Source organism: Platalea leucorodia, assembly GCF_965183815.1.
Source record: "Platalea leucorodia genome assembly, chromosome: 1".
Classification (NCBI taxonomy): domain Eukaryota; kingdom Metazoa; phylum Chordata; class Aves; order Pelecaniformes; family Threskiornithidae; genus Platalea; species Platalea leucorodia.
The window spans coordinates 118,363,219-118,387,878 of NC_138823.1; the positions used below are offsets into that span (position 1 = coordinate 118,363,219).

The 24,660-nt window shown below is 48.7% G+C and overlaps 2 protein-coding genes across 7 annotated transcripts; both read left to right on the forward strand.

The window, feature by feature from the left end:
• The first annotated feature begins 886 nt into the window (after positions 1-886).
• SLC25A38 (solute carrier family 25 member 38) lies at positions 887-16,218 on the forward strand. 6 transcript variants are annotated; one of them, XM_082322440.1, is made up of 11 exons: positions 887-1,121; positions 2,744-2,884; positions 3,535-3,619; positions 4,174-4,353; positions 4,816-4,984; positions 5,558-5,724; positions 7,323-8,048; positions 11,770-11,894; positions 12,819-12,965; positions 13,109-15,238; positions 15,520-16,218. In XM_082322440.1, exons 1-7 carry the CDS (start codon positions 1,093-1,095, stop codon positions 7,443-7,445), a joined length of 894 nt encoding a protein of 297 aa, XP_082178566.1. In that variant the 5' UTR covers positions 887-1,092; the 3' UTR covers positions 7,446-8,048; positions 11,770-11,894; positions 12,819-12,965; positions 13,109-15,238; positions 15,520-16,218. The 6 variants fall into 6 exon arrangements, with proteins under 6 accessions (XP_082178566.1, XP_082178564.1, XP_082178565.1 ...); XM_082322438.1 differs by having other exon boundaries at positions 890-1,121; positions 2,763-2,884; XM_082322441.1 differs by lacking the exon at positions 887-1,121 and adding an exon at positions 1,494-1,591 and having other exon boundaries at positions 2,763-2,884.
• Positions 16,219-16,292: 74 nt separating this feature from the next.
• RPSA (ribosomal protein SA) lies at positions 16,293-21,209 on the forward strand. Its single transcript, XM_082322426.1, has 7 exons — positions 16,293-16,397; positions 16,682-16,849; positions 17,813-17,931; positions 19,242-19,487; positions 20,436-20,564; positions 20,802-20,970; positions 21,068-21,209. Exons 1-7 carry the CDS (start codon positions 16,319-16,321, stop codon positions 21,160-21,162), a joined length of 1,005 nt encoding a protein of 334 aa, XP_082178552.1. The 5' UTR covers positions 16,293-16,318; the 3' UTR covers positions 21,163-21,209.
• Positions 21,210-24,660: the final 3,451 nt, after the last annotated feature.

Sequence of the window (24,660 nt, forward strand, 5' to 3'; positions counted from 1 at the left end):
TCCCACCCAGCACAGCAGAAACGCGCCAAAGGAAACCAGCCAAAGGAGCTTTCTCAAAATGACATAGATCTCCAAGCCAGCTTCCTTCTATAATCGGTGATGATGCATTTGGTTTACATGGCAAGGTTTTGGTAGCAGGGGGGCTGCAGGGTTGGCTTCTGTGAGGAGATGCCAGAAGCTGCCCCCATGTTGGAAGTAACCAGTTCCAGCTGACTCCAAGATGGACCTGCCGCTGGCCAAAGCTGAGCCCATCAGCGAGGCTGGTAGCGCCTCTGTGATAACATATTTAAGAAAGGGTACAAAACACTGTGTAGCAGCTGTGAGAGAGGAGTGAGAATACGCGAGAGGAACAACTCTGCAGACACCAAGGTCAGTGGAGAAGGAGGGGGAGGAGGTGCTTCAGGTGCCAGAGCAGAGATTCCCTTCCAGCCCCTGGCGAAGACTGTGGTGGGGCAGGGTGTCCCCCATGGAGGTCCATGGTGGAGCAAGATCTGAGCTAGGGAAAGAAGCACCAGGAGGGATGGAGGTGAGCCGATCGTGTTCTCCATGAGTTAGCAGGCAGAGTCAGTTAATAAAATGTAAGACGACGGCCGTTCCCCAGAGGAGGGAACTGCATAATGAGAGAGGAGCTTGCAAAAGGGAGGAGGGAGTCCCTAATGAAGAGCTTTTGCTAGCCTGTGTGTTACATTTTCTCAGAGAAGTGTATTCCCTCTTTCTTAAGGGGCTGCCATGTGGCAAAGCGAGCAAACACGAGTAAGTGGTTTGTGCACGTAGCTCTTGCTGCGCTCAGGATTTTCTTTCTAGGAACAGCCCAGCTTAGCTGGAGCGTGACGTGCCTGTACGTGCCACCCCCGACTTGGCCAGGGCACGGCAAGCTGGCAGGCGGGATTCTCAGAAAAGCAGCTCGTCGAAGCCGCCGCGCGCTCCTCCCAGCCTCCTCCTGCTTCGCTGATAAGAAATGGCTGGCTCTGCGGGCACAGCGAAGACGCGCGGCCCGAGGGCTGACGCGGGTCTAAAATAGAAGCGCCTGGTTTCAGCGCCTCGCTCCTCCAATGCTCTGGAAACCCAGCCCTCCTCTGCTCCGGGCCCAGGATGTGGAAGACCAAGTGGAAACACTCGTGGTAAGAAAGCGCCAGGGAGAAGCTCGGGGTTTTGACCGCCGCAGTCTCCACAACAAGGCGGCTGGGGGGCGGCTGGGGGGCGGCTGGGGGGCGGCGGAGGGAAGGCATGAAAACCACCCGTTACCAACCGCCCCCTTCCCGCCGCCCGTGTCTGACAGAGCCCACTGGGACTCAGTTGCCGGCTATCAGTGCGATCCCGGGGCCGAGGCGGCTGGCTGCGGCTGCCTGCTGCTCGCTCCCAGGCCCGGGGCCGGCGCTGGCCAGGCCGCGGCCCGGCTGGGCCCAGCTGGGCGCGGCGGCGCAAGGGTTAAGGGGAGGTGCACGCGCCCGGCAGGGCCGCGCTGGCCCCGCCCCCTCCCCGGGTTGGCTGCTCGGATTGGCCAGCGGGGGCGGAGTGCCGCCGCGTCACTCTTGCCCGCCGCGCTCAGTGGCTGTGGAGCGGCGCGGGGATGCCGGGGCGAGAGGCCGAGGTAGTGACGCGCGTCCGGGCCGGCTCGTTATCGTCCGTTGGGACGTCGGTAACCGACCGTTGTCCCCGGGCCCTCCTCGCTCGCTCTGCTGAGGAGAGCCCGGCCGCAGCGCCCGGGTGGGAGGCGGCGGAGGGCTCGCTGCGCCCCTTCCCCGCCTCAATCGTGTCCCGCGGCCGCCCGGCTCTTGGGAGTCGGGCCCCCGGGGTAGCCTGAGGGACGGGCGGGACGCGCGGGCCCTGCCCCGTAAGGCGGCAGCAAACTGCGGGGCTGCCCCGCCGGCGGACCCGGGCCGGGGCGGCGGGAATGGGGGCGGCCGCTGCCCCGGCCGTGCAGCGCGGCCGGAGGGTCGTAGCGGGTTTTCAGAGGGAAAAAATCGGAGGTGGAGGGCAGTCACGTGCATCTCATTGCGAAAGACACATTATTGGCTTCTGAGTGTGCCCCCCCCCCCCCCCCCCCCCGAAACCACCGTGCTGCAAAATATTTTCTCTGATGTGATTCTGCTCCAGGAGGTGTAGAAACTCGTTCTTCATTAACAAAACACCATTGTGTATTTTAATTAAAAAAAAAAATCTCCACCTCGCTATGTGGTATGTGCCTCCTGCCTTATCACCTGAGAAGTGCTGAGCGGTGGCAGCCGGTGTGGATAGGCAAGCCAGGCCTTAGCTGAGCAGGCTGTGCTGTGCCTTGGGTGCGTGCGAGCCAGGTTTGAGTGGCGGGCAGTTTTAAGGGAGAGCTCTGCTAGTGCCCGTGGCAGTGGGGGACCTTGGTGTGCAATGGGGAGGCAGGGTTGGAGGCGCTGCCAGCAGGGTGCGGAGCAGAGGTGGGTGAGATTGGGGCTAAGGCACAGGTAGTTGGTGGGTAGTGGGAAGGGGGCAGCCATTTCCTTTAACATGGCAAATGGTTGCTAATACATTTGATGTTCAGAAGACTCTTTCCAACCACCGAATTGGAAGGAAATTCTGGAACAATCTCCCAGGAAAGGCAGAGGGACCAAAACCCACAAATAAAACTTGATCAGGCTTTGAAAAGGTCTGAAAAAGTTTTCTGTGCCCTAAGCAGCAGTCCTTAGCTAGTCTTCCTTTCCTATAACAAGCGACATATCAGCTGCTGTATTTCCTCTTGTGCCATTCTTAATTAAATAGCAGTTTGAAGTCCTCCTCTTCTCTTCCAGATGCATCCAGTCCTAAAGGCCTTCGTATGTGGCTCCATCAGTGGGACTTGCTCCACACTCCTCTTCCAACCCCTTGATCTGCTGAAAACCCGCCTGCAGACTCTGCAGCCTGCTGTGAATGGGTGAGAAAGCGGAGATGTGTATGCCTGGGGGATGTGGGGGTGCTCCACCATAGGCTTCTGCCTGGTTTGCTGGCTGGGGCTTGGAGTTCAGCATTGTAATTCAGATACTGAGAGTCTTTCTGAAATAGGGGGTATGTTTTTACAGCATGGAGAAGGATTGGTATTTTGCTGTAGAAGAGAGAAAATGGCTGCTCTTGTGAACACTACTTTAATAGCATGTAACCAGAGCATTTGCCTGTACACATCTGAGAGACTGGCTTGTTTGCTGGAGTGGCCACCATGCAGTTTCACAGGGTGTCCTCTGTCAGAAAAATCATGTGTCGTTGCCACATAACCTGTCCATGTGTGCAGCTGCTCCCATTTGCCTGGTGTAGTCAATTATGACTACATCTGCTGCTAACAAAGGGAATGAGCAACTAAAGATGCCGATGAGAGAGGCCTCTAATGTGTGTTACAAGTGGTGGGAAAGCAGAAGGTGACAGAGAAGCCCTGGAACGAGTGACCGAGGAAAGCAGGCTGAATCTAGAAGGAGCACCTCCAAGGTGCTGGGGTAATGCACAGATACGAGTGAAAGGGGGTGGCTGCAGCGTACGTCTGCCAAAGAGCATAAGCAGGTCATCTCTGCAGTTCCTGTCTTGTCTTCCTTTCAGGTCCGGTCGTGCTGGGATGGTAACACTGCTCTTTAGGGTTGTTCGTACTGAGAGTCTTCTGGGGCTCTGGAAAGGTGTCTCTCCAGTAAGTGGCAGTTTTAACCCCGACTTCTAAAAATAAATACATAAATAACCCTACTGTTTATTACTAACTGTGGGCTGGATTTAAATAATCAGCTCTTGTACAATTATGAACTAAAACCATGTGATTTAGATGGTTAAATCCTATTTTAAGTAGTTAATGTTGTGAATTCCACAGATTAGGTCACAGCAGTCACTGTGGATTTGCGGTCCTGAGCAGCTGAATGCTTGAATACCATTGCAAATGTCAGGTGGCAACTGCACCAACCTCATTTTGTTTTGGAATATTTTGTTCCTAGAAAATCACAGTTGAGGAGCTCATTAAATCCTGGCGTAATTTGAATCAATTTGATCTCAATGCTGTAAATGATTTTTACCTTGTCTTATTTCCTCAGCATGTTAGCTGAGGAAAAATCACTAAAGTGTGGGTTTTTTGGGTTTTTGTTTTGTTTTGGTGCAAAGCTTCCTGTCAAGTTTAACAGTCTCTGAAATGTTCTGTAGTACATTTTGTCTTATGCGTGCCTTTTCTTTCTTCATCTGCTTCTGTTTCTTCTGAAGTCCTTTGCAAGATGTATTCCTGGGGTTGGGATTTACTTCAGCACTTTGTACATGATGAAGCAAAAGTTTCTAGTAGACCGTTCACCCACAGCCCTGGAGTCTGTCTTTCTGGGTGCCACCGCACGTGCAGTATCTGGGATTTGCATGTTGCCAGTGACTGTAGTGAAGACCCGATATGAGGTGAGTGTGACTTTCTACTTAGTTCCCTGTTAATGATGTCGCACCCCTTCCTCATGATAAAAAAGAAATTCTTCTGTCTGGAGAAGGTTGCTGCGACTTGAGTACTGTCAGGGATGTAGTCCTGACTTCATCTGGGTTCACGCATTGTGCAGGAAAAGCCATGCACTGATCTTTAGGCAAGAAGCGTAAGATGAAACAGAATTCACCCTGCGATTTTTAAGTCTCAGTTGTATACAATGTGTAATTTAGGTTCTTTCTTATTGTACCTTCTTGAAGGATTGTTTTAAAGGCTGAGGTAAGTGGAACCCAGTTTTCGGCTTGGGCTGTCCTCTGTCCTGCCGCCTCAAGCATCACATGGAGTGCATACTAACACTTGTTTGGGCAGGGTGCCTTGGGGGTGTGTGTAGGGCTCCTTGGCCTGTGCCTGGCACATGAATGACTGACCGTTGTCTACCCTTGCAGAGTGGAAGATTTGGCTATGGGAGCGTATATGGAGCTCTGAAGAATATCTATCAGACGGAAGGGGCTCGTGGCATGTTCAGTGGGCTCACCGCAACGCTGCTGCGGGATGCGCCCTTCTCTGGGATCTACCTGATGTTCTACACGCAGACCAAAAACTTCACACCTCAGGGTAAGGCTGAACGTTGGAGGCTGTAATGGGAGATGTTTCTTTTCTCTCGTCTTGCCCTGGAGTTGACTGCCTGCATGCTCTGCTTATTGCCCTCTTCCTCCGTAGTTAAATTAGTCTCTTGTTGGGCTTTAGGTGGGACGTTCACGTTTTCCCCTGGAGAACTGTAGACCTATAGGTCAGGTCAGTGTAGAAATGGACATTGGCCCTAAATTGGTTGATTGTCTTTATGAAGACTGATGCATAAGGTGGGTTAGTGAACAGTTGAAAGAGGGGATGTGTTCAGCTGTCCTTTCTGCTGATGGTTGTCTTGCATACTGATCAGTTTCCACTAACCCGGGGTTTCCTTCTTTGGGTTCCTGTCAAATTCAGTTCCCCAGCAAGTGAGGCTTTATAATAGTGCTGACTTTTGACATGTAGCCTCTTTTCTCCTTGAAAGGTTTCTCTACCCTGCATGGATTTTAACTTCTCTTAGACCCTGATGTTGATTAATTCAGTAGCTTTGCACTTTGTCACGCAGCATGAGTATTCCTGGCCTGTTTTGTGTCTGAGTGCACTCCCTTTGCTCTGTTGCAGACCGGCTGGATCCAGTGCTTGTGCCCTTGATCAACTTTGGCTGTGGGATCTTTGCGGGAATCTTGGCCTCACTGGCAACACAGCCTGCTGATGTCATCAAAACACACATGCAGCTGTCCCCCCAAAAGTACCGCAAGACAAGCCAGGCCATTGCCTTCATCTACAAGGTGAGGTGAATCCCTTCTAATATGTGCCATCACAGCCTCACTTCTGATCTTGCCTGAAGCATAGCTATGATAAGAAAGTTGTTGTCTTTTAAAGGAGGTGAACAAATGTGACTGCTTGATGTGCTCTTGCAGTCAGCCCAATCAGTGTCAGCATTCTCAGAAGCTGAGGTGGGTCATGCTGTGGGACACTGAGGCTGAATCTCTTGTCACTGATTTATGTGCGGACTTGTTCAGTAATAACTGAAAAGTATTCTGGTTGATGGTCCGAAAGCAGTCAGAGGCTTCAGTCCATTCCTTGTTTTTCCTTGTAATTAGAGAGGCTATTGTCGCTACTCAGATGTGTTTCTTGCTCCTCTTGAATGGATTGCAAGGCAGTGAACTTGCTCCATGATTATTCTTGCCATTCCTCAGTCCTGCATCTGTTTTCACAAAATTACAGGTGATGGGGAATTGGAGAGCAAGCTCAGAGTACTGGAGCACAAAGCTGGGCATATTCCAGCAAGCATCTCTCAACACAGGCCTGCTTCATGTTTCAGGCTGCTGAATGATTTCACTTCAGTTCTGTCTGTTACATATTGATTCTTACACTGGTAGTAATGGAAAGCACTTAGCTTATTTCATCTTAACTTCATTTCAGCTTAGCTTAGTATGTCGGCTTGGAGGAGCTGTACTTAGAGCTGCTGCCGCCTGTGGTTTATCTGTGTAGGCACATCTGTGGTTACCACACTGGGGCAAAGGGTTTCTTTAGTATGTAGTGTGAAATGCCAGTTTCGGATATAAGCCAATAAGACAATTCCTTGTCCTTTGGACACTAAAAGAGAAATAACTGTCCAGATCTGTATCCCAGGAATGGGATGGAGAGGCACTCAAAGCCTGCCTTTCCCTTCCCGCCCTCAGAAGGGCAGATCTTGGCAGGTTTGCTTTGTTTCCATATTGAACTCTATTCCTAAACAGAATTTATTCCTAAATAAATTCCTGTTTATTTATTCCTAAATAAATTCCTGTTTATTTATTCCTAAATAAATTCCTGTTTATTTATTCCTAAATAAATTCCTGTTTATTTATTCCTAAATAAATTCCTGTTTATTTATTCCTAAATAAATTCCTGTTTATTTATTCCTAAATAAATTCCTGTTTATTTGTGCATGGATTTTTTTGTGCATGGTACATTTTTGTCATATCAGGATGTTTTTCTACTTCAGTACCTACCAATCTCAGTTTTTACAGAATAGCTAAGTGACTTTTGTAAATATGAAGCTCTAAAACAAGGACAAGTCATTTTCTTGAAGCGTCTTGAAACTGCTACACTCTCACCTTCTCTTTGTTGGGCTTGAGCGTGGTTTTCCCCATCCATTGTCCCCATCCTGGCATTCCCTTCTCCACTCACTGCTCTTCTTGCTTTCTTGGGTAGCCCTGCAATTGCACAGTGCTACAGGTTCTTCCTAAACATTAAATGCTATTTAAGCGTGGGTCCTTCAGAAACTGATTTGGGTCTGGGCTGAAATATATCCTGTACTGTTCCATGTAACAAATGATGAGAAATTAAAACACTAGAGGCAGATTATGATGGATTGCTGTTTGTTTATCTCCTGTTTCAGGACTTCGGGTTGGTCGGCTTTTTCCGAGGTGGTGTGCCCCGTGCCCTCAGGCGGACTCTGATGGCAGCAATGGCATGGACAGTGTATGAACAGATGATGGAAAAAATGGGCTTGAAATCTTGACTGACTTGCACAAGAAATGACCAGCTTCACTCCTTCTCCTGCTTGCTGTGATCAACTGGCACTAGGAAGTTCCGAGTTCCACAGAGGAATAAGCCTTGCTCAGCCAGGAGGAAGAAAGCCCTTCTGAGACAGCAGGTTAGGCCTTTGGGCAAGTAGAGGAAAGAAGGATCGGATCTTTGCGTCATTTGGTCAATGCATTCCAGAAGGACGGCACTTGCAGACTGCCACGGGAAATGGCAGGGTTTCCACAACCTGGTAACTATGCTGAGAGAAAAGCTCCTTTTAAAAATCGCTCTGTGCTCACCACCTTTATGCAGTGAGACATCGCTGAGCAAAAGTGTTTAAGGAGAAAACTGCCTGCAGAACCTGCCAGCCTGTTCCTTGCTGGTCTGGCCCGTAAGGCTACAATGATCCACCGTCTGATGTAGATCCTCATTCCACGTGGGCTTTGTTCTCACAGGGGCGCGTTGCAGACCACAGTGGGAGGTTGGATGTGTCTCAATGTTTATATCGCGGGAGTGGGTGGAAGAAAAATGAAGTGCTGAAGGAAAGCTAGGAACACGGTCTGTCATGCACAGTACAAAAGTGATGATAGCAGAGAAGGTAACTGGAACCTCCTTGCTGTGTCATGTGTTATTATGTAAATGAGCATCTTAACACTCTTGAAATGTGCTTCTGACTCTACAGCAGTGTTTGCACAGGAATTAAGAAGCATAAGGCACTTTAGAGTTATTGCTACCAAAGTTCTACTTGTTCTCTGAAAAACATTTTTTCTGCTGGTCTGACTATATCAGGAACACTCAAATATTTTTTTAATCCAGTTGTACTAGAGACTTATTTGCTTCCTATTATTCATTTGTTAATCCCAGATCAACACCCTCAGTGCGAGCTCGTCCTTAGATGTAGCTTTTAGGGTCATAGCTCATAATGCATAAATGTATAATGGAAGCAGATATAGGTACTGACACTTCAGATGTCCCTTAAAAGCTGCTGCTGATTGCATGTGGAGTAGCTTTGAGTTTGCTCTTTTCTGTAAGCTTTCTCCAAAGTTTGAGACCTATGAGTGTTTGGTAGGGAACTTTAATTCTCTGGCTCCACACAGACCCTTCGCAGTTTCCCAGCCGATCGTTTTCTCTTAGCAGGTAGTCCATATTTCAGTATTCCTGAGTTTAGACTTAGAGATAAATACACTTTTTTCATCCACTGTGCCTTCTTCCTCATTCCTACTTTGTTACAAAGACCTCATAGTGTGTGCTGTCCAAACTTGGGTACAGCCTGCTCCCCTCTTCACTTGTGCCTCTATGCTGGCTGGCTGGGTTGGGACTCTTGCAGCTCCATCGGCGTTGCAACAAAGCTGAGCGTAGAAGCGTGCATCCTGTTCTGTAGCGTGCCTTGCAGAAAACATAGCTTTGGCTTTTATTTTCTTAAATATCTAGGGATATTACAATTCACTTTAGAAACAGAGCAGATGTCTCTAAATATGAAGACATGACACTGTAGCTGTACGAAAAACTGGTACTACCTACCTGTTCTTCGTAAAATTTAGAGTGTAATTTGCACAATCACTGCCTGCCCTGGCAACCTCCTGAGCACAAGAGTAGAGGGGACGTGGGTTGTAAAAGATGGTCTTTACCAGATTCCAACTCCAAGAAGGCTGGACAACTGACACGAAAGTTAAGTCTGAGTGAAGTGTAAGGGGACAGGTTGGAGGCTTGGAAGGCGCTGCCTGCTTTTAGCCTCAGCCCATCTGTGAGGGGAGACTGGCGCTACGCGGTGCAGGAGTCTCCAAGAATGGTGGTGGAGGGTCCCGTGTGCACATGTCTATATATTAATAATAGAGCACTGCATCAAATCATTCCACATGGTGACTGGCAAGCTGTCAGATTCCCTCTGCTGCTTCTCACTGTCAGGCACGTAGGCGCATCATTTGCCAAATCCTAAATATGAGGAACTGTTCCTTTCTTTTGCTGTAAGGTTGTAAGGGTGCATGAAACAGTGGTAACTGCACATCCTGCTGTTTGCTCTTCTGAGCGCTACTGGCACGGAGAGCTGGAGAACCAAGTCTGGGATTGCTGACCGGGTGGAGTAAGGTGGCAATTACATGAGTTACCTCCTATGTCTTTTACTTCCCTATGTGTGGGATCAAAGCAACATAGTATACTGGAAGCCTGAATTTATTTGGGGCTTTCTTAATCCGGTGCGTAAGGTGGATCTGTTGCTCATCCTGGGCTGTGGCAGTCAAGGGCTGTACATGGTGTCACCTGCAAGGTGCTTCACGAATACTTTAGTTCCTGATTTAGCAATGGCAAAGTAGTGTGCAACTTGTGCAGACAAAAATTACTTAGGCTCTTAAAAATGTGGCAAGCAAGCAAAGAATGCCAGGTGATAAATCTTGAATTAATGTCCTTATCATAAACTTGAAATGCAGGAACGCTTCAGTGGCTTTTATGCCCTATACTCCTGCCTGGTCACATAACAAAGGAAGAACTAGAGAATTTATTCTGAGGTGCCAGTGTCTTAAAGTCTACCAAATTTTTTTTTTTTTTTTTTTTTTTTTAAGTCTGGATTCAGGCCTAAAGCAGTGTTAGCTTTTCCTTTGGGAAAGTTCTTCCATTTCCCTTGCTTTGTGGAGAATGAGGAGGGTTTTTGTTGTTGCAGTACAGTGAAAAAGTATATGCTTTTGACTTTTGAATTAGCCTGGGCTCCTTTGACTTTAAGAAATGAAGAATCTAAACTGCACTGTATTTCATCAGCCCTTGGTGCTGCAAATCCAAAAACTTCTCTACATGTGAGCTAGGGAGAGTGAGTTTTGTGGTGTGAGTTTTGTGGTGCAAGTTTGTTGTTTGTTTTTCTTTATTATTTCTTTTGTCAGGTCTCTCATATATGGGGGAAGGGGAAGCCCGAAGTTCTGTTTCACTGTCTTCTGAAAGCTGTATCACACAGGCAGGCGCAAGACTGTTTCTCAGCTCTGATCCTTACCATCCTTCACCCTTTTCCCCTCTTTAAAAATGTTGTTTCTAAACTGATAGATTGAAGTTACTTCTTGATAGCTATAGCAAGTCAAGAAAAACAAGTGTGCAGACTTGAAGTTCAGCTATATTGCCCTTGAGGTTGTATGCTTCTAATTAACAACAAATGGTCGTTGTACAACCTAAATGCAAAGTAAATTAAATAAAAGATCCGGACGCTGGTGCTTAATCACCTACCTGCATCATGCCGGCAATTCAACACTAACAGTCCTATCAGATAATCATTTCCAACGCCATCTTAGCTGGGATTCCAGAGAAGGTGATGTGATCCCTTCTCTATATGGCAGGATGGCAGTCGGATCCCTCTCGGAATGACCTCCCTTGCTGGCAATACGCTGTTAGTGAACGTGCATTGGCTCTGCTTGCTCCTGCAGCTGTGGTGTAAGAACACAACTGGTTAACATGGTGAGGCAGTCAGTATTGAAGTGAAGCGTAAGGACACAAGAGAAATAGTCTGATTGTTTATGTTTTAGAAACTTCACATTTCCATTCTTCTGTGCTGCTGATTTTTTTTTTTTCCCCTGCACTGTTTAAACAGAACTGGAGCTTTGGAACATTGCATGGGTTTGAGTATTGTGTTTATATGTCTATATAAAATATTTATGTAAGAAGGTGTATTATATGTTTCTATTAAAAACTGTTTGCCAAAATGAACCATGTCATCTCTTCAGTGTTTCTTTAAAAAAAACAACCCCCAAACCAATCTAACCCACAAGGGATAGGATGGAATAGAGGCTCAAGAAAGCAAAAGGAGTTTCCCAAGACGACAGGACTGCTGGATGAGTTCAGAGCCCATGCAAGGCAACGCATATGCTCTTTATCTATGGGGTATAATATACACAGGCTGTACTAGTACAACCTAAATCAGCTTTACTTAAATGGAAAAAACACGTAGCAATGGGGAATCTTGTCTTTTTCACAGCTTCCTCTGCCCGCCTGCTGTGTGTAAAGACTGATGGAAACCGAATCTTCCTACCAGCTGGTGAAATACCCGCCTTTAGGACTGGGGGGTTTTGAGCACTCTGGGGAGGGGCTTTTTAATCTCCTGCCAGGCGGGTCTGTGCTGCTCAGGCAGTCTGATCTCCGTACGGGACCGGAGATTGCACCTGGGGCGTAATTCTCCGCCGCGAGGCGCGGCGCGAGGCGATGCTGGGTTGCTGGGATCTCCTCTCGCTGTCGCGGCACGGCCCTGGGATTCAGTAGGAGGCAGGTTGTGCTAAGCAAAACGTCAATATTGTTGATACTGAGATGTACCTCTTCCAGATGTGAATATCCCAAACCTCTTCTCTTTTTAGATGTTGCCTAGATGATGCATTCTTATATGGAGCAATTTTCACAAAGAATTACCTGTGCGTAACAGACTTCCCAGACAGTCCTGGTGTGCAGCTTTGTGCCGGCGGGACCCGAACTGCTTGTGCAGGTACCTGATACCCAAATCAGGGGGCGATAGTGCCTGCTCTGAAATACAGGGCCCCCCAGAGCTCTCCTGCTGCCTCGGAGCACCACCTCCGGTGCAGAGGGTGTTTCCGCTCACGCTGCTGACGGCTGCCCCAGCTGTGAGAAGAGATAGCAGACAGGCTCCCCAACCCTCTTGGGCGGTGGAAGGTGGGAAAGATAGGTAAGGAACAGTTTAAAGGCACTGTCGTCGTAATAAAACATTGACCTACGAATCTCCCTTTCACCTAAAAACCAGGCAAACGCTTGGCTTGCTTTTTTATTTTTACTGTATTATGTGCCACACATGATTGCTGACACCAGTACGAAGCAGAAGATATTCCTCACATAGATATGTGTACTTTTGTGTACACGCATAGATGTGTGTACTTTTGCAAAACCAATGTGGAGCTCTTGAATATGCTTATCCCTCCTAGTATTGCTTCTGGTTTCAAGGTATCAAGCTGATTTTCCACATTGCACTGTTTCTTTAATTTCCAATTTTACCACTATATAATGCTTTGGCAGATTTTATCATAATGCATCAAGGAATTTTAGTAAATATGACAAAAAAACAATGAGAGGTTAAAATGAGACCTCCACAACTTTTGTGACAGATGTTAGGCAATTCTAGCTTTGTAGAACTAGAAATAAGAAGGGAATGGTTTTGCCAAAGTATGTTTCCCCAAAACATGAAAGAAATAATAACAAACCTCTTTCAAACGCAAGCCAAGAAGGTATTTACAAAGCAGCACGGTATTGTGCGGCTTCACTGGAGGTGGGTCGATCTCCATGGGTTCCTCTTTATCTTCTGGAGGGTCCAGCTCCAGCGGTTGCACACCGTCTCTTGGACGACACCCACTGGTGCTTTCGGTGGGATAGATACAGCCCCATCATCTTTCTTCCTCAGCCTCCTCCCAAGGCACCATTCGACCCGTTCCTCACAGGACCGCTTCTGGCAGCAGAGAACCTCTGTCCCCCACCACGGGGGCGTCCTGTTACAGCCCCCTACTCCAGTTTGTGGGGGAATAGACTGAATTCAAGGAGAAAGCTACTGGTAAGCACTCTGATGTTAAAATCGTTATTTGGTATTTCTGTGTGTTATCAATAAATACGTGGCTTAATTGCGTGTGTGTCAGGCCCATAGATTTGAGAAATGCTTTTGTATCTGCCTTTCACAGAGTTGTTTTCTGCCCGCAGGTTTCATACTTGATGTGATTTGTCTGCTCCCGTCACTGCCACCCCGCGCCTTTTTTTTTTTTTATTTCATTTTTAAATTAAAGCATCAGAAATTTCCATATTCCCTCCAGGACTGCAGATGATCCTCTGCCAAATGCAGCTTTTCTCTTGTGACGCTTAATAGCGTGTGATCTGAAAACATCTGTGCCCAAGTGCTGACCCTCGCCACTCCGTTGCGGTGTTGCCCAAGGCTTTGGGAGCAGCTCTCTGGTGAGGCAGGGAGAGGTTTTGTTATGCTCCAGGCTGTGCACCAGAGACCCCGCTGACACAGGCAGGAGCCAAAGTCCTAACAGCGAGCCACTGGAGCTCGGTGGGAGTGCGGGGAGCTCTGCTGCTCTGGCAGGTCAGGCGTTGGCACGTACGGTATGAACCTACTCGTGCTTCACTGGGACCGGGTAGAGGAATCAAGGCTCAAGCAAAACAATTCCCTAGCAATCGAATAAGGCAAGTAAGATCCAACCAGATAAATCTGGATAATAATAGGGGCCTTCTGGGGTGCACAGCCACTCACACTGAGGAATCATGTCAATGAAATCACGCGTGCCCACCAGGTAAAGGTAGCAGAAATGCCAGATTTGCATAGGGATGTAGCCACCAAATGCCTTGCTTTTGTTTTCTAGGACCTGAGCCTGGCTGAGCTGGCTTCTGCAAGCACAGTCCAGCCCACGGAGCAGGCATGCTGCAGAAGCCATGCCCAGGTATGCTGTCCCAGCCGTCTGTGTGGGAAGGGATGGGGCAAGCTCCATCCCACCCCCTCTCCACGCCCTCCCAAACCTGTCGGCACACCAAACCACAGTAGCTCAAACAGGAACAGCCCCAGTTACGGCCTCATCCACCTGAGTTACTCAAGAACGTTGCCCACCATGTGCGCTGTTCCCCACAATTGTAGGGTAGCCTGTGATGAGAATGGCAGGGCGCATCACTCCAGGGCCTCTTCCGAGCATTTCACTGATTGCTGGCAGTGACTGACAATAGTTTGCGCAGCAGAAGTAGGAACATCTCTATCCTTCACATTCAAGCTCATTACATTTAATGTCAGCTTCAATATCTTTGTAATCAGATGTGGTGTCTAAGTTGTAAGAAGTTTCTCTCAGTTAAGGAGTATTTTGAAGCTAACTCAACTTTTAAAAAACAATGTCTGCCACATTCTGCATATAATTTTGTAACCAAGTTTGGTGTGAATAGTGACAGGAGAGACATGGTCTAAAATACACGATGAGACAGATACATTTCTGCCTGAGGGACATGTTCATTAGTGGCAGAGATTTGTTTTAAAGTGTCTCAGCACACAGTTAAAAAATAAAACAAACTTACGGGTTGCTTAAGAAATAATTAGAAATATTTTACTGTCAAGCTTTAGCATGACTCTTCCAACCCCTCTCATGGAGGCTGTGGAGCTCATAGTCCACCAGAAAGGGCCCAAACTGTAACAACAAGAAATAAGTTAAGTATTAGAGATTCCAGAGGAGTCTGGAATGCTTACCAGTGGCACTCCTTTGATAACATCGTATTTACTGCAATATTCATGACTGAACTTCCAATCGTTATGTTCAAATACACTTTTAATACAGTTGGGTTTTGATTATGCAGAAGAGCTCTCCAGACTAAATCCATCGCACGCGGTACGGTAGCACCATCACCTCCCCTCGCCCCCCCCAAGCCAATATTCACATCGTGCTGCCGTTCGGAGACGCGTGTCGTACGTAGCCCCAACGGGCCAGCTCTCGCTGGCCACAGCGCACTCATCGAAGCGCAACAAAAGCCGGTAATCGGACAGGTACCTGGGTAATCGTTCGTGTTCCTGCTGAGAGCTCACTTAACCATTTGCCAAGTTTCATTTTACCTGCTTTTGTCACCACCATGTGGCAAATGCGTGAATTATTCTCTTAAAGAATATTCTAAAACTGATCTGGTAATCTCCCTAATTAAGATCATCTAACAAGCATGCAGAAAAGAACAGTGTGGGAGCCAGCTCCTGACTTGCAGATTGAAGTTTTGTGGGAACGACGGAAAGTGGCTGAGAGTAAATACACAAACTGCTGCTCACCGCCACAGGACAAGGTCGCATCTTACAGGGAGCGAAGAACATAGGTGAGATGATGTTGTAACCTGCTACTTAAATAGTCTCCAGAGCAACTCAGTGTGCAAAAGGGGCTACCAGGAGGTTCAATGCCCAGCCACACTGCTATGGTTATATTAGGTTAAAACAGATGAGAGAGAACTGAAGGAGCGCTGTTATTAGAAAGATGCGAACATGAATTATTACTTGCAGAAGGCACTGGCAATAGTGTCTGCACCGTCCAGAAATGTATCCAGATCTGGACGATAGCAAGCATAACAGAGTAAATATCACTACTTTTCTTTTTTCTAAGAAACTCTGCTCTCAGGCCTGTGTCTGCTCCCTGAACACGACGGAGAAGAGGAGAAAGACGATGGAGCGCGTGAAGTCTGATCACTTTCTGCTGCTTCTTAAAAGCAAGCAAGCAAACAAACAGAAACTTCCCCCAAAGGGGAAATTATCACATTAATGTCCCCTGCAAGACAGAACGTGTAAGTTCAGCGCCCATTTAACCTACTCCTACTGTAACTGGTAACTTCTCTGGAAGCCAGGGACAGCCTTGGCCGCGCAAGCTCTCCGAGGCGGAGCGGCACCGTGCCGGGCACGGCCGGCGAGCCGAGGAGGAGCGGGAAAGCAGAAGGGATGCTACGGCCTCTCAGAGGCCTCCTCCCGCTGTCAGCGAGCGAGAAGCTACGCACACACTTCATCAAATAACCACCAACCCCTGAAAACGAGAGCGCGTGTTTCACTTTCGGCAGGAAAACAGAACTCTGAAGCGTTACGATACATCTTTGCTTGCACTTCAAGGGCTCCAGAGAAGCCCGAAGGTTGCTCAGACCACCGAAGAGGACGCTCCCAGCTTACAAATGCCTTTCAGAACGGCTCCCTGAGCAGGGACGGCGGGAAAAGCCTCGGGCGGAGCGGGAACGCCCGGGTTTAAATCCTGCGTGGGACCCGCGCGGACCCCGCCCGAAGGCGGCCCCGGCCCGGCCCAGGGCGGGCGGTGCTGCCGAGGCCACGCCCCCCGGCGGCCGGCCACGCCCCCGGTCGCTAGGCACCGCCCACCTTAGCAACTGGCGGAGCCCTCCCCCGCGGCTCCCCATTGGCTGGGGATGCTATATATAGACGTCAGGCGGAGGCGGCCTCCCTTTCCGTTCCGCGCCCGCCAGGCCTCCACACGGCGTTGTCAGCGTGAGTCCGGGCCGCCGGCTCGGGGGGGGCTCGGGGGCAGCGGTGGGGCGTCCGCCCCGCGGCGCTGGCGGCGGGCCTCTGCGTGCCCCTCCGCCGTGCCGGCGGCCGGACCTGGCCGAGCCGCGGGGAAGGCCGAGGCCTGCCGGATGCGGCGGCGGGGAGGAGGCGGCCGGCGCGGCCAAGATGGCGGCCGGGGCGCCTGGCGGGCGCCTTGGCCCGGGCCCTCGTGGGGCGGCGGGGGGTGGGAGTCTCCGCATGGCTGAGCCGGGTGCTTGTGCCCGCAGGTTCCCTGTCGTCGCTTCCAAAGGGAAACCCCACAATGTCCGGAGGTCTCGATGTCCTGCAGATGAAGGAGGAGGATGTCCTCAAATTCCTCGCTGCCGGGACCCACCTGGGAGGCACCAACCTTGACTTCCAGATGGAGCAGTATATCTACAAAAGGAAAAGCGATGGTAAACCTGTAGGGTGGGCAGCCCTGGGTGGGCAGCAGGGAGTTTGCGGCCACAGCTGAGGAAAGCAAGAAAGTCCTAATGCTTGAACTCTCTGGTAGTTTCTCCATGGCCTGAAAGGTGCAGACGTCTTTAGTGATTGAATCATGTTACTCATAGAATAGAATCATAAAATTGTTTAGGTTAGAAAAGACCTTTAAGACGATCAAGTCCAGCCGTTAACCTAGCACTGCTAAGTCCACCACTAAATCATGTCCCTAAGCCCGACATCTACCCCTCTTTTAAATACCTCCAGGGATGGGGACTCAACCGCTTCCCTGGGCAGCCTGTTCCAGTGCCTGACTACCCTTTTGGTGAAGAAATTTTGCCTTATATCCAGCCTAAACCTGCACTGGCGCAACTTGAGGCTGTTTCCTCTAGTCCTGCCGCTTGTTACTAGAGAGAAGAGACTTACCCCCACCTCACTACAGCCCGCTTTCGGGTAATTGTAGAGAGCGATAAGGTCTCCCCTCAGCCTCCTTTTCTCCAGACTAAACAACCCCAGTTCCCTCAGCCACTCCTTGTAAGACTCGTGCTCTAGACTCAGAGAAGTAGGACAAAATGTGGATTTGAGAACTTGGTAAATCAATCACAGCTGGTTTTGAGCACTTCTGCTAGTTCTTGACTATAGTAACAAAATGGTTTTAGTGTCTCAATAGTGATTGCTGCTGCTTGTTTGCATTGTTCTTCAATCTGAGCTGCACCCTATTAAAAGATTGAAGCTCTACCCGGCCCTGGTTCATGTTGATAGGTGCTGGAAGTGTGCTACATGAAAACCATATGGGAGGATTTTCCTTGGAATAGCTTTCCACTAACTAGAATTCTGGAGTAACTACGGCCATGTGACAAGTTTAATGGCAGAAGAGTGCTATTCTGTTTTAGGATCTTGCATTTGCTGGTTGCTCTAAAGCCTTTTGTCACCAATAGGTATTTACATCATCAATCTGAAGAGGACCTGGGAAAAGCTCCTCCTGGCAGCCCGTGCCATTGTTGCCATTGAGAACCCAGCTGATGTGAGCGTCATTTCTTCTAGAAATACTGGACAGGTATGGACATCTGTTGGTCACGAGGCCTGCAGTCTTGGGAGCAGGACTGTCTTGCCAGGCATCGTTGCCTGACAGTGGCAGCTTAATGATAAAAGGGAGTAACACGAATTTGGGCTCTAGGAACACTTTTGGAAGCATGTTGCTTGTGTTGCACTTGCAGCTTAGAAGAGATGAGTTGAAACCCACCCCCATTTCTGTAGTTTCAGGGTGTTTGATAACTTGTTTGTTTTTTTTTTTTTTTCACATCCTGCTTTGGGTACTTCCTGTTGGATTTCTGGCATATTAGTGGCCCGTCCCCTGCGGCCCCTGCCTCCCCAATAATTCTGTGAGTCACTGGCACTGCTTTTTGGGGACAATAAGTGCCCGATACAAAAGTTTTCAAAGAAATCATCTGCTCAGTTATTGAGCAAGGTATAGTAACTAGTATATTTTTAATTTTGTCTCTGTATTTTTGGCAAAAAAAGTATGTCATAGAAGGGGACACAACCTTTAAATTAAATCTAGTTAGCTGCTGAAGTTCGTCCATGAGCTTAGTTTCTTTGGAGTGATGCAGGTGGTGCCGCAAACGTACAGGAGGATTTTGAATGACATGGGGTGGATTTACAAAGGAAAAGCTTGGGTTCCTGTGGAGTTGCCCTGCACACTGTTAAAGCTTGATGCTGAGGTCAGTTTCTGGCCGATGAGCTCTCAAGTGTCGGAGGTGTGCTACAGCAAACGGGATGGCAGGGTTTTCGCTAACGCCAGGAGAGGAGCTCCCTCTGTGAATGGAGTTTGATAGTAGGCCCTGCCACATGCCTGAGAAGTTGAAAGCTGTTGCAGGTGAGTAAAAGAGCTGCCAACTTCAGTCATAATGGATGCAGCTATGGGTTGCGTATATTTACTACTGAGCTTTTCCTGTAGTTCCTCAAGTTATGCTACTGGATAATGAAAGGATGTAGAAATAATGGAAGAAAGTTGGCTTTGCTTTTTTTATAAGCTGTTTGTTTTGTCTCCCCTTTCATGATTGGACTCTGAGACTTTGGAGTAGAGCTTGCAACGAAGTTCAGGAAAAAAAAGGTTTCTTTCTGTATCCTGACTTCTTGTTTTGCTGGTGGATATGATCTTTTTAACTCCTGGTGTTGGTGTAGTTATTTTTAAAAGCATTTTTATTTTGTCTCATTGAATGCAGAGCTGTTGGTGAGCCCTGATTGCACAGGAATTGAAACAAATAGTTCAGTTAAATTTCGTGCGCGTTCACTGACAGCATACCTGGGTGACTCGGTTGAAATGCAGTTTCCCTGCTTCACCTTTGCTGCGGTCCATTTTTGCAGCGTGCCGTTCTGAAGTTTGCTGCTGCTACTGGGGCTACTCCTATTGCCGGACGTTTCACCCCCGGTACCTTCACAAATCAGATCCAAGCAGCTTTCCGTGAGCCACGGCTCCTGGTTGTTACGGACCCCCGGGCTGATCATCAGCCGCTGACAGAGGCGTCTTATGTCAACATCCCCACCATTGCGCTGTGCAACACTGACTCCCCGCTGCGCTACGTGGATATTGCTATTCCCTGCAACAATAAGGTAATGGCTTTGTTGCGGCAATCAAAGCTGCTTCCTCCAGAGTGTGCCCTAGGTTGCAAGATGGATGCTTTCTGCAGGGGAGGGTCGGCTTGTGGCTCACGTCTCCCGGCGTGACGAGCTAATTAAGGCCTCTCGCAGGCCAGCGGGCGGGCAGGAGGAGGTGAGCTGCACACAGTTGGAGCTTGGAGCTGAGGCCAGTTTCTGGCCAAGGAACTCTCAAGTGTAGGACGTGTGCTATAGTAACCTGGCAGGACTTTTCGCTGACACCATGAGGGTCTTTGTGGCCCAAGGAGTGGAGTTTGGTAGTCATTCTTGCCACAGTTTATGAATATGAATGAAAGATACTATCTTACATATTCATAATATATGTGTGTTATATAACAAAATTCATATATAACATATGAATGAAAGTGAACTGATGAAGAAACGGCTCTCAAATGTTACCTTGCCAGAAACCACTTGAAAGGTTTCTAGGGAGATGGGAAGCTATCTTTGATCTCTATTTAGATGTTGTCATTCACCAAAACTAACGTAAGCCAAATCTGGGCACATGTGTTAAGAGTTGCTCATTTGGTCAAGTTCTCTATGTCTTCATTCTAGCATCTGTGATGAGCGTAATCCCTGTCTTTTGGACAAGATTCATGTGGGGTGGTGAGCAGTATGGAACTCGTAGCAGGAGAATTGCTTCAGGCTATGCTGTATACAGCAAATTCAGATGCTGGTGATTGAAGTGCGCTGCGATTTCTGCAGAGACCTGAAAATGTCACTGGGAACTTGAAAAGTTGCCCTTTCCTGATTCCAAGTGCATAAGTCTGGGTGTTAGCAAGCGGAGCCTTTCCCTTGCCAAGAGAGAACCTTGGATTGAGTGCAAATAAGTATTTTAAAGAAAAAAGGTGTTTTCCAAGTTTTAGCTTTACAGGACATCTTACGTACGTACTTCTGCTGCAGGGAGCCCATTCGGTGGGTCTGATGTGGTGGATGCTGGCTCGGGAGGTCCTGCGGATGCGTGGCACCATCTCCCGTGAGCACCCGTGGGAAGTCATGCCTGACTTGTACTTCTACAGGGATCCCGAGGAGGTAGGGGACCTGCGGAAGGAAGCGTGGCTGCGTGAGGCGTCCTGCCTGTGCTCCTGCCCCGTGCTCCTGCGTGCCTGCTGTTGAGGACTGGTTTTGCCGATAGAATAATTGCACTTCACGCTTGAGGCGGTGGTTAATTAGTCTTGTCTGTTGTTGGTTGGCGCACGTTGTCTGGTGTGCGATGGCGAGGGTGGTGAGGTGTTTCTGGGAGGCTTAGGCTACGCTCTTCCGTTGCAGATCGAAAAGGAGGAGCAGGCTGCTGCTGAGAAGGCCGTTACGAAGGAGGAGTTCCAGACAGAATGGACGGCCCCAGCTCCTGAATTCACTGCTCCTCCTCAGCCCGAGGTCGCAGATTGGTCTGAGGGAGTGCAGGTCCCGTCCGTGCCCATCCAGCAGTTCCCCACAGGTCGGTTTGGGGGGTGCCTGTGGGAAGCGGGGTACGTGTTGCAGCGGGCGTGGGAAGAGCTGGGGCGTGCTAAGCGTCGTTGTCTTTGTAATTGCAGAGGACTGGAGCGCACAGCCTGCCACCGAGGACTGGTCAGCAGCTCCCACAGCCCAGGCTACCGAGTGGGTTGGCACTGCCACGGAGTGGTCTTAACTTCAGTCCCGCTATACTGCGAGAGAAATAAAGACTGGTTTAGTACACACCGCGCTTGGTGCTGCTTTCTTAGACTTGTTGGCAGGTGAAGTATGCGGGTGGGATGGGGCACCGTCCTTGGCCCGGGGTGGGAGGCTCTGTGAGCTGCTGCTTCGCCCGCGTCCCTGGAGCCGGGGGGGGGCTCCGGCCCTGCCCGTGGCGGAGCTCCTGTTTCCCACCTTCCCGGGCTCCCTGTTGGCCAGCGGGAGGTGGTGGTGCCTGTGCCACCCGGAGGGGAGGGAAGGCGTCAGCAGGTGATGTGCGGGGCAGGGCTGGTTTTCCTGCCGCGCGCCGGGGAGGGGTGAAGCTGGGCTGGCCCAAACGGGGCGTTTCATCGCCCTCACCCGGGGCGTCACCGGTTTGCGGGGCGAGGCGGGGTCCTGTGGCCTGGGACCACTGGAGTGGGAGAAACACCAGTGGTGAAACACCGGTTCTAGCGTCCGTGTTACTGATTCCTTCCTCAAATATACTTAGGTGATCCTCAGGAAAACAAAACACATTAATTCACCTGCATTAACTATTTTGAGGATTGTATCCCTGTGATTAATAGCAATAATGGGAGGCAGATCCTTCACTGAGAGTAACAGGGGTTTTGTTCCTTGGGGGTGGAGATGTGTTCCAAGGGGATCCCTTTTCCCGTATTGTTGTGGTCTGAATATTCCCCTTTTTCTACCTTCAGCTATGCCAATCAACCTGTAAAGGATGTTTTCCCTTAGCACATGCACTCATTTGCTTTTACTGCAAGATGCATATTAGCAGTAAAACACCTGAAGTGAGCTATGTGTATTATTGCACAAGATCTGTCCAAAGGAAGCCGTCTTTTTTTTCCTGTTGTCTTTGCCTATTAGAGCAAGGCAACTAGAGATGTTGTTAATAATTAACTGCTTTTAGCCGAGACATGCGAGCACGTTACTATTTGGCCCTGAAAGGGCCCTTCCCATTCTGTGCGTGCGCTGTGTTTTTCGGATGTGCATTTCTGGCACATCCTCGAGTCCTCTCCAGCAGCAGGAGGCTCCTTCCTGCTGCCTGGGGTCTGTCACCGCCTCTCGGGGCGGGGTGACTCCGGGTGGGTGCCGTAGCTGGACCGGGGACAGCCTGTACAGCAGCTGCTGATTCGCTTCCCGGCTCTGAGATTGCCTGAAATAATGCCCTGGCCGTTCTTTTTTGCTGTTCTTTTCACCCTTCCATGTTAAAAGTTGCCAAACTCAAGAGCACGGGCTTACCCCTCTGTATTTTGAATCACTGCTGTTGCTGTTTCACCATGGTCCCTTTTCTTTATCTGTTTTGTAACCTTCATGTGAATGTGTTCCAGATACTGAGAACGTGGCAGTCATCAGCTCCTGTGTAGGTGATGGGGCTGTTTTAAATCAGCGATAGCTGCATCTGAGTACCCTGTTACTGAAATATTTCTGGCACGTTACTGGAATGTGATTGTTTTCATCTAAGGATTTCCTAAAGTGTCACTTTGGCTTTTATGATAAGTGTCTTTTTTAGGACCAAGGAGGCAGCAGCAGAGAAGTGGCTGCCAGCGCTTCCCCTGCAGCAAATACCTGGTGGATATGATCTATTGAGGCGGCGCAGAGGGATAGGAAGAGGAGCTAGGAGCAAATCCTAGAGACAATGGCTTGTTTATTCCAATTTTTTCTGGCAAATGCAGTGTTGATGTTGAAAAAGGACAGCAGAGAACTTGTAACCTTGTTCCTTCTGGATTGATCTGATTTGACCCAAGATGGCTTAGGCTGAGGTCTCCACGTAGTGAAAACAATTTCTTTCCCTTGAGGGTCTGGTGGTGTTCCCTTTCTCCACGACCTTCTCTGTGTATTTGGTTTGGGTTGGTTGCACGGGGCTAGAGGTGCTTCTTAGGATAGCCTTTCCCTTCCCCATTTGGTCTCAACAGGAGCTAGCTGACGTTGCTGAGCATCACAGAACCCCCCTGGAGAAATGAGCTGTTGAAGAGTCCTTGCTGATATGCTACTATCTGATCCACGAATCTCATACACACATGTGCTTTCTAATTCCCTCCCTAATTTATGTGCCCGCATTCACAGATGTTCCTTTTCCTCTCCAGTAGTTTCTTTGCCCAAATAATCACATGGTATTCTTCGTGTCTAAGTATTGTTGTAGGATGACATCAAGGCTTTTCTTTTACAGGAAGCAAAGGGCTTTATGCACAGTTGAAGAGGCTCAGCTCCGTTTACTTAAATCCAGGCTGCAAAAGTGTTCCACTCTTTCCATCTGTAGGCTGTTTTGCTTTGAAGTGAAGCAGTGCAAATGGTTGTAGGATGGTCGATGCTGTCTTTTAGGAGTATGCTATACTCATATTAGAAGCCTGTTTAATAAAATCAGTGTGCAGCATATAAGTAAGTATGCAAAGGAAAGTGAGCTGCATGTGTGGCTGCTGGATTCACCTGACTGCCCCTCTTAGGAGGCTTCCTCCCCACCCAGGAGTGCCAGCATGCAGTTGGATTGGATCTTGTAATTTTAAATTTTCTTTTTTCTTTATTGGGTTAATAGCATCCTGGTGCAGATAGACTTTACATGGAGTAAAGCACATGGTAAATCCACAATTGTCATGAACTCAGCACTCTCCAAAGCTGTGCGTATTGGACCTTCTCAGGACAGATGAACCCTGTCGTCTTGAATAGGTGCGTCCCAGCAGAGGAAGAAAAACATTTCGGATTTGCCTCTATCGCTGTAGTACCAAGGAGTTGCTGGGGCATCTCCCCACTGCCCCGCAGCTTCCAAAGAGACATTGGCCAACATTTTAGGCAGAATTTCTTTCTGCTAGCCAATGCTTGGCACTACCAGCTCCCAGCCCTTGCAGCCTAGAGTTTTGTGAAACCACAAAGCCTCAGAGTTCGTGAAAACCCCATCTGCATCGAGTCTGCATGACAGGTAAAGGTAGAACAGTGTGTTACTGCGTTATGTAGGAGTGGGAATGAAGAACCTTGATTATCAGCCCTGCAAAGAGGCAGGCTGTGATAAACACCTTGGCCATGGTCTTGCGATGTACAGTCTCGTGTCCACAACACTGATGTCCTGAATTTCTTGCTTCCTGTGATGCTGATTTCTGAAGCTGGTTTTACCTGCTCTTTTAATACTTGTATTTTTAAGAATACTCACTGCCATTTTTCTACTGTCCAAATTTGAAAGTGTGTCATTTTTATTTATATCTATTCCTGTATATATGCAGTAGTCACTGATGAATAAAAGTGCATAATGAAGGTATTTTTTTGTTTTAGTTATCTCCGTAGTTGAAAGAACATATATTTTTCTGGGCTGCTACTTAAAACGTCAGTTTGTAAAGCGTTCATAAAGCCTGCGTTTAACTAGCGTGTCTCTTCTCATGTGAGAGAGTCCTAAATATTTCTGTCAGCATTTGTTTCACTGGCTACAGGATTACTGTTTTTACTAGTACTGTTCAAGCATGAATAAAATAAATCCTCTAAAGGACGTCGG

Coding starts and splice junctions, on each gene's coding strand:
- RPSA (XM_082322426.1), top strand. CDS start 16,319: ATGCTATATATAGACGTCAGGCGGAGGCGGCCTCCCTTTCCGTTCCGC. Junction 16,398..16,681: donor CTCCACACGGCGTTGTCAGC/GTGAGTCCGGGC, acceptor TTGTGCCCGCAG/GTTCCCTGTCGTCGCTTCCA. Junction 19,488..20,435: donor CTATTCCCTGCAACAATAAG/GTAATGGCTTTG, acceptor CTTCTGCTGCAG/GGAGCCCATTCGGTGGGTCT.
- SLC25A38 (XM_082322438.1), top strand. CDS start 1,053: ATGCTCTGGAAACCCAGCCCTCCTCTGCTCCGGGCCCAGGATGTGGAA. Junction 1,122..2,762: donor ACCAAGTGGAAACACTCGTG/GTAAGAAAGCGC, acceptor CTTCTCTTCCAG/ATGCATCCAGTCCTAAAGGC. Junction 4,985..5,557: donor CAAAAACTTCACACCTCAGG/GTAAGGCTGAAC, acceptor GCTCTGTTGCAG/ACCGGCTGGATCCAGTGCTT.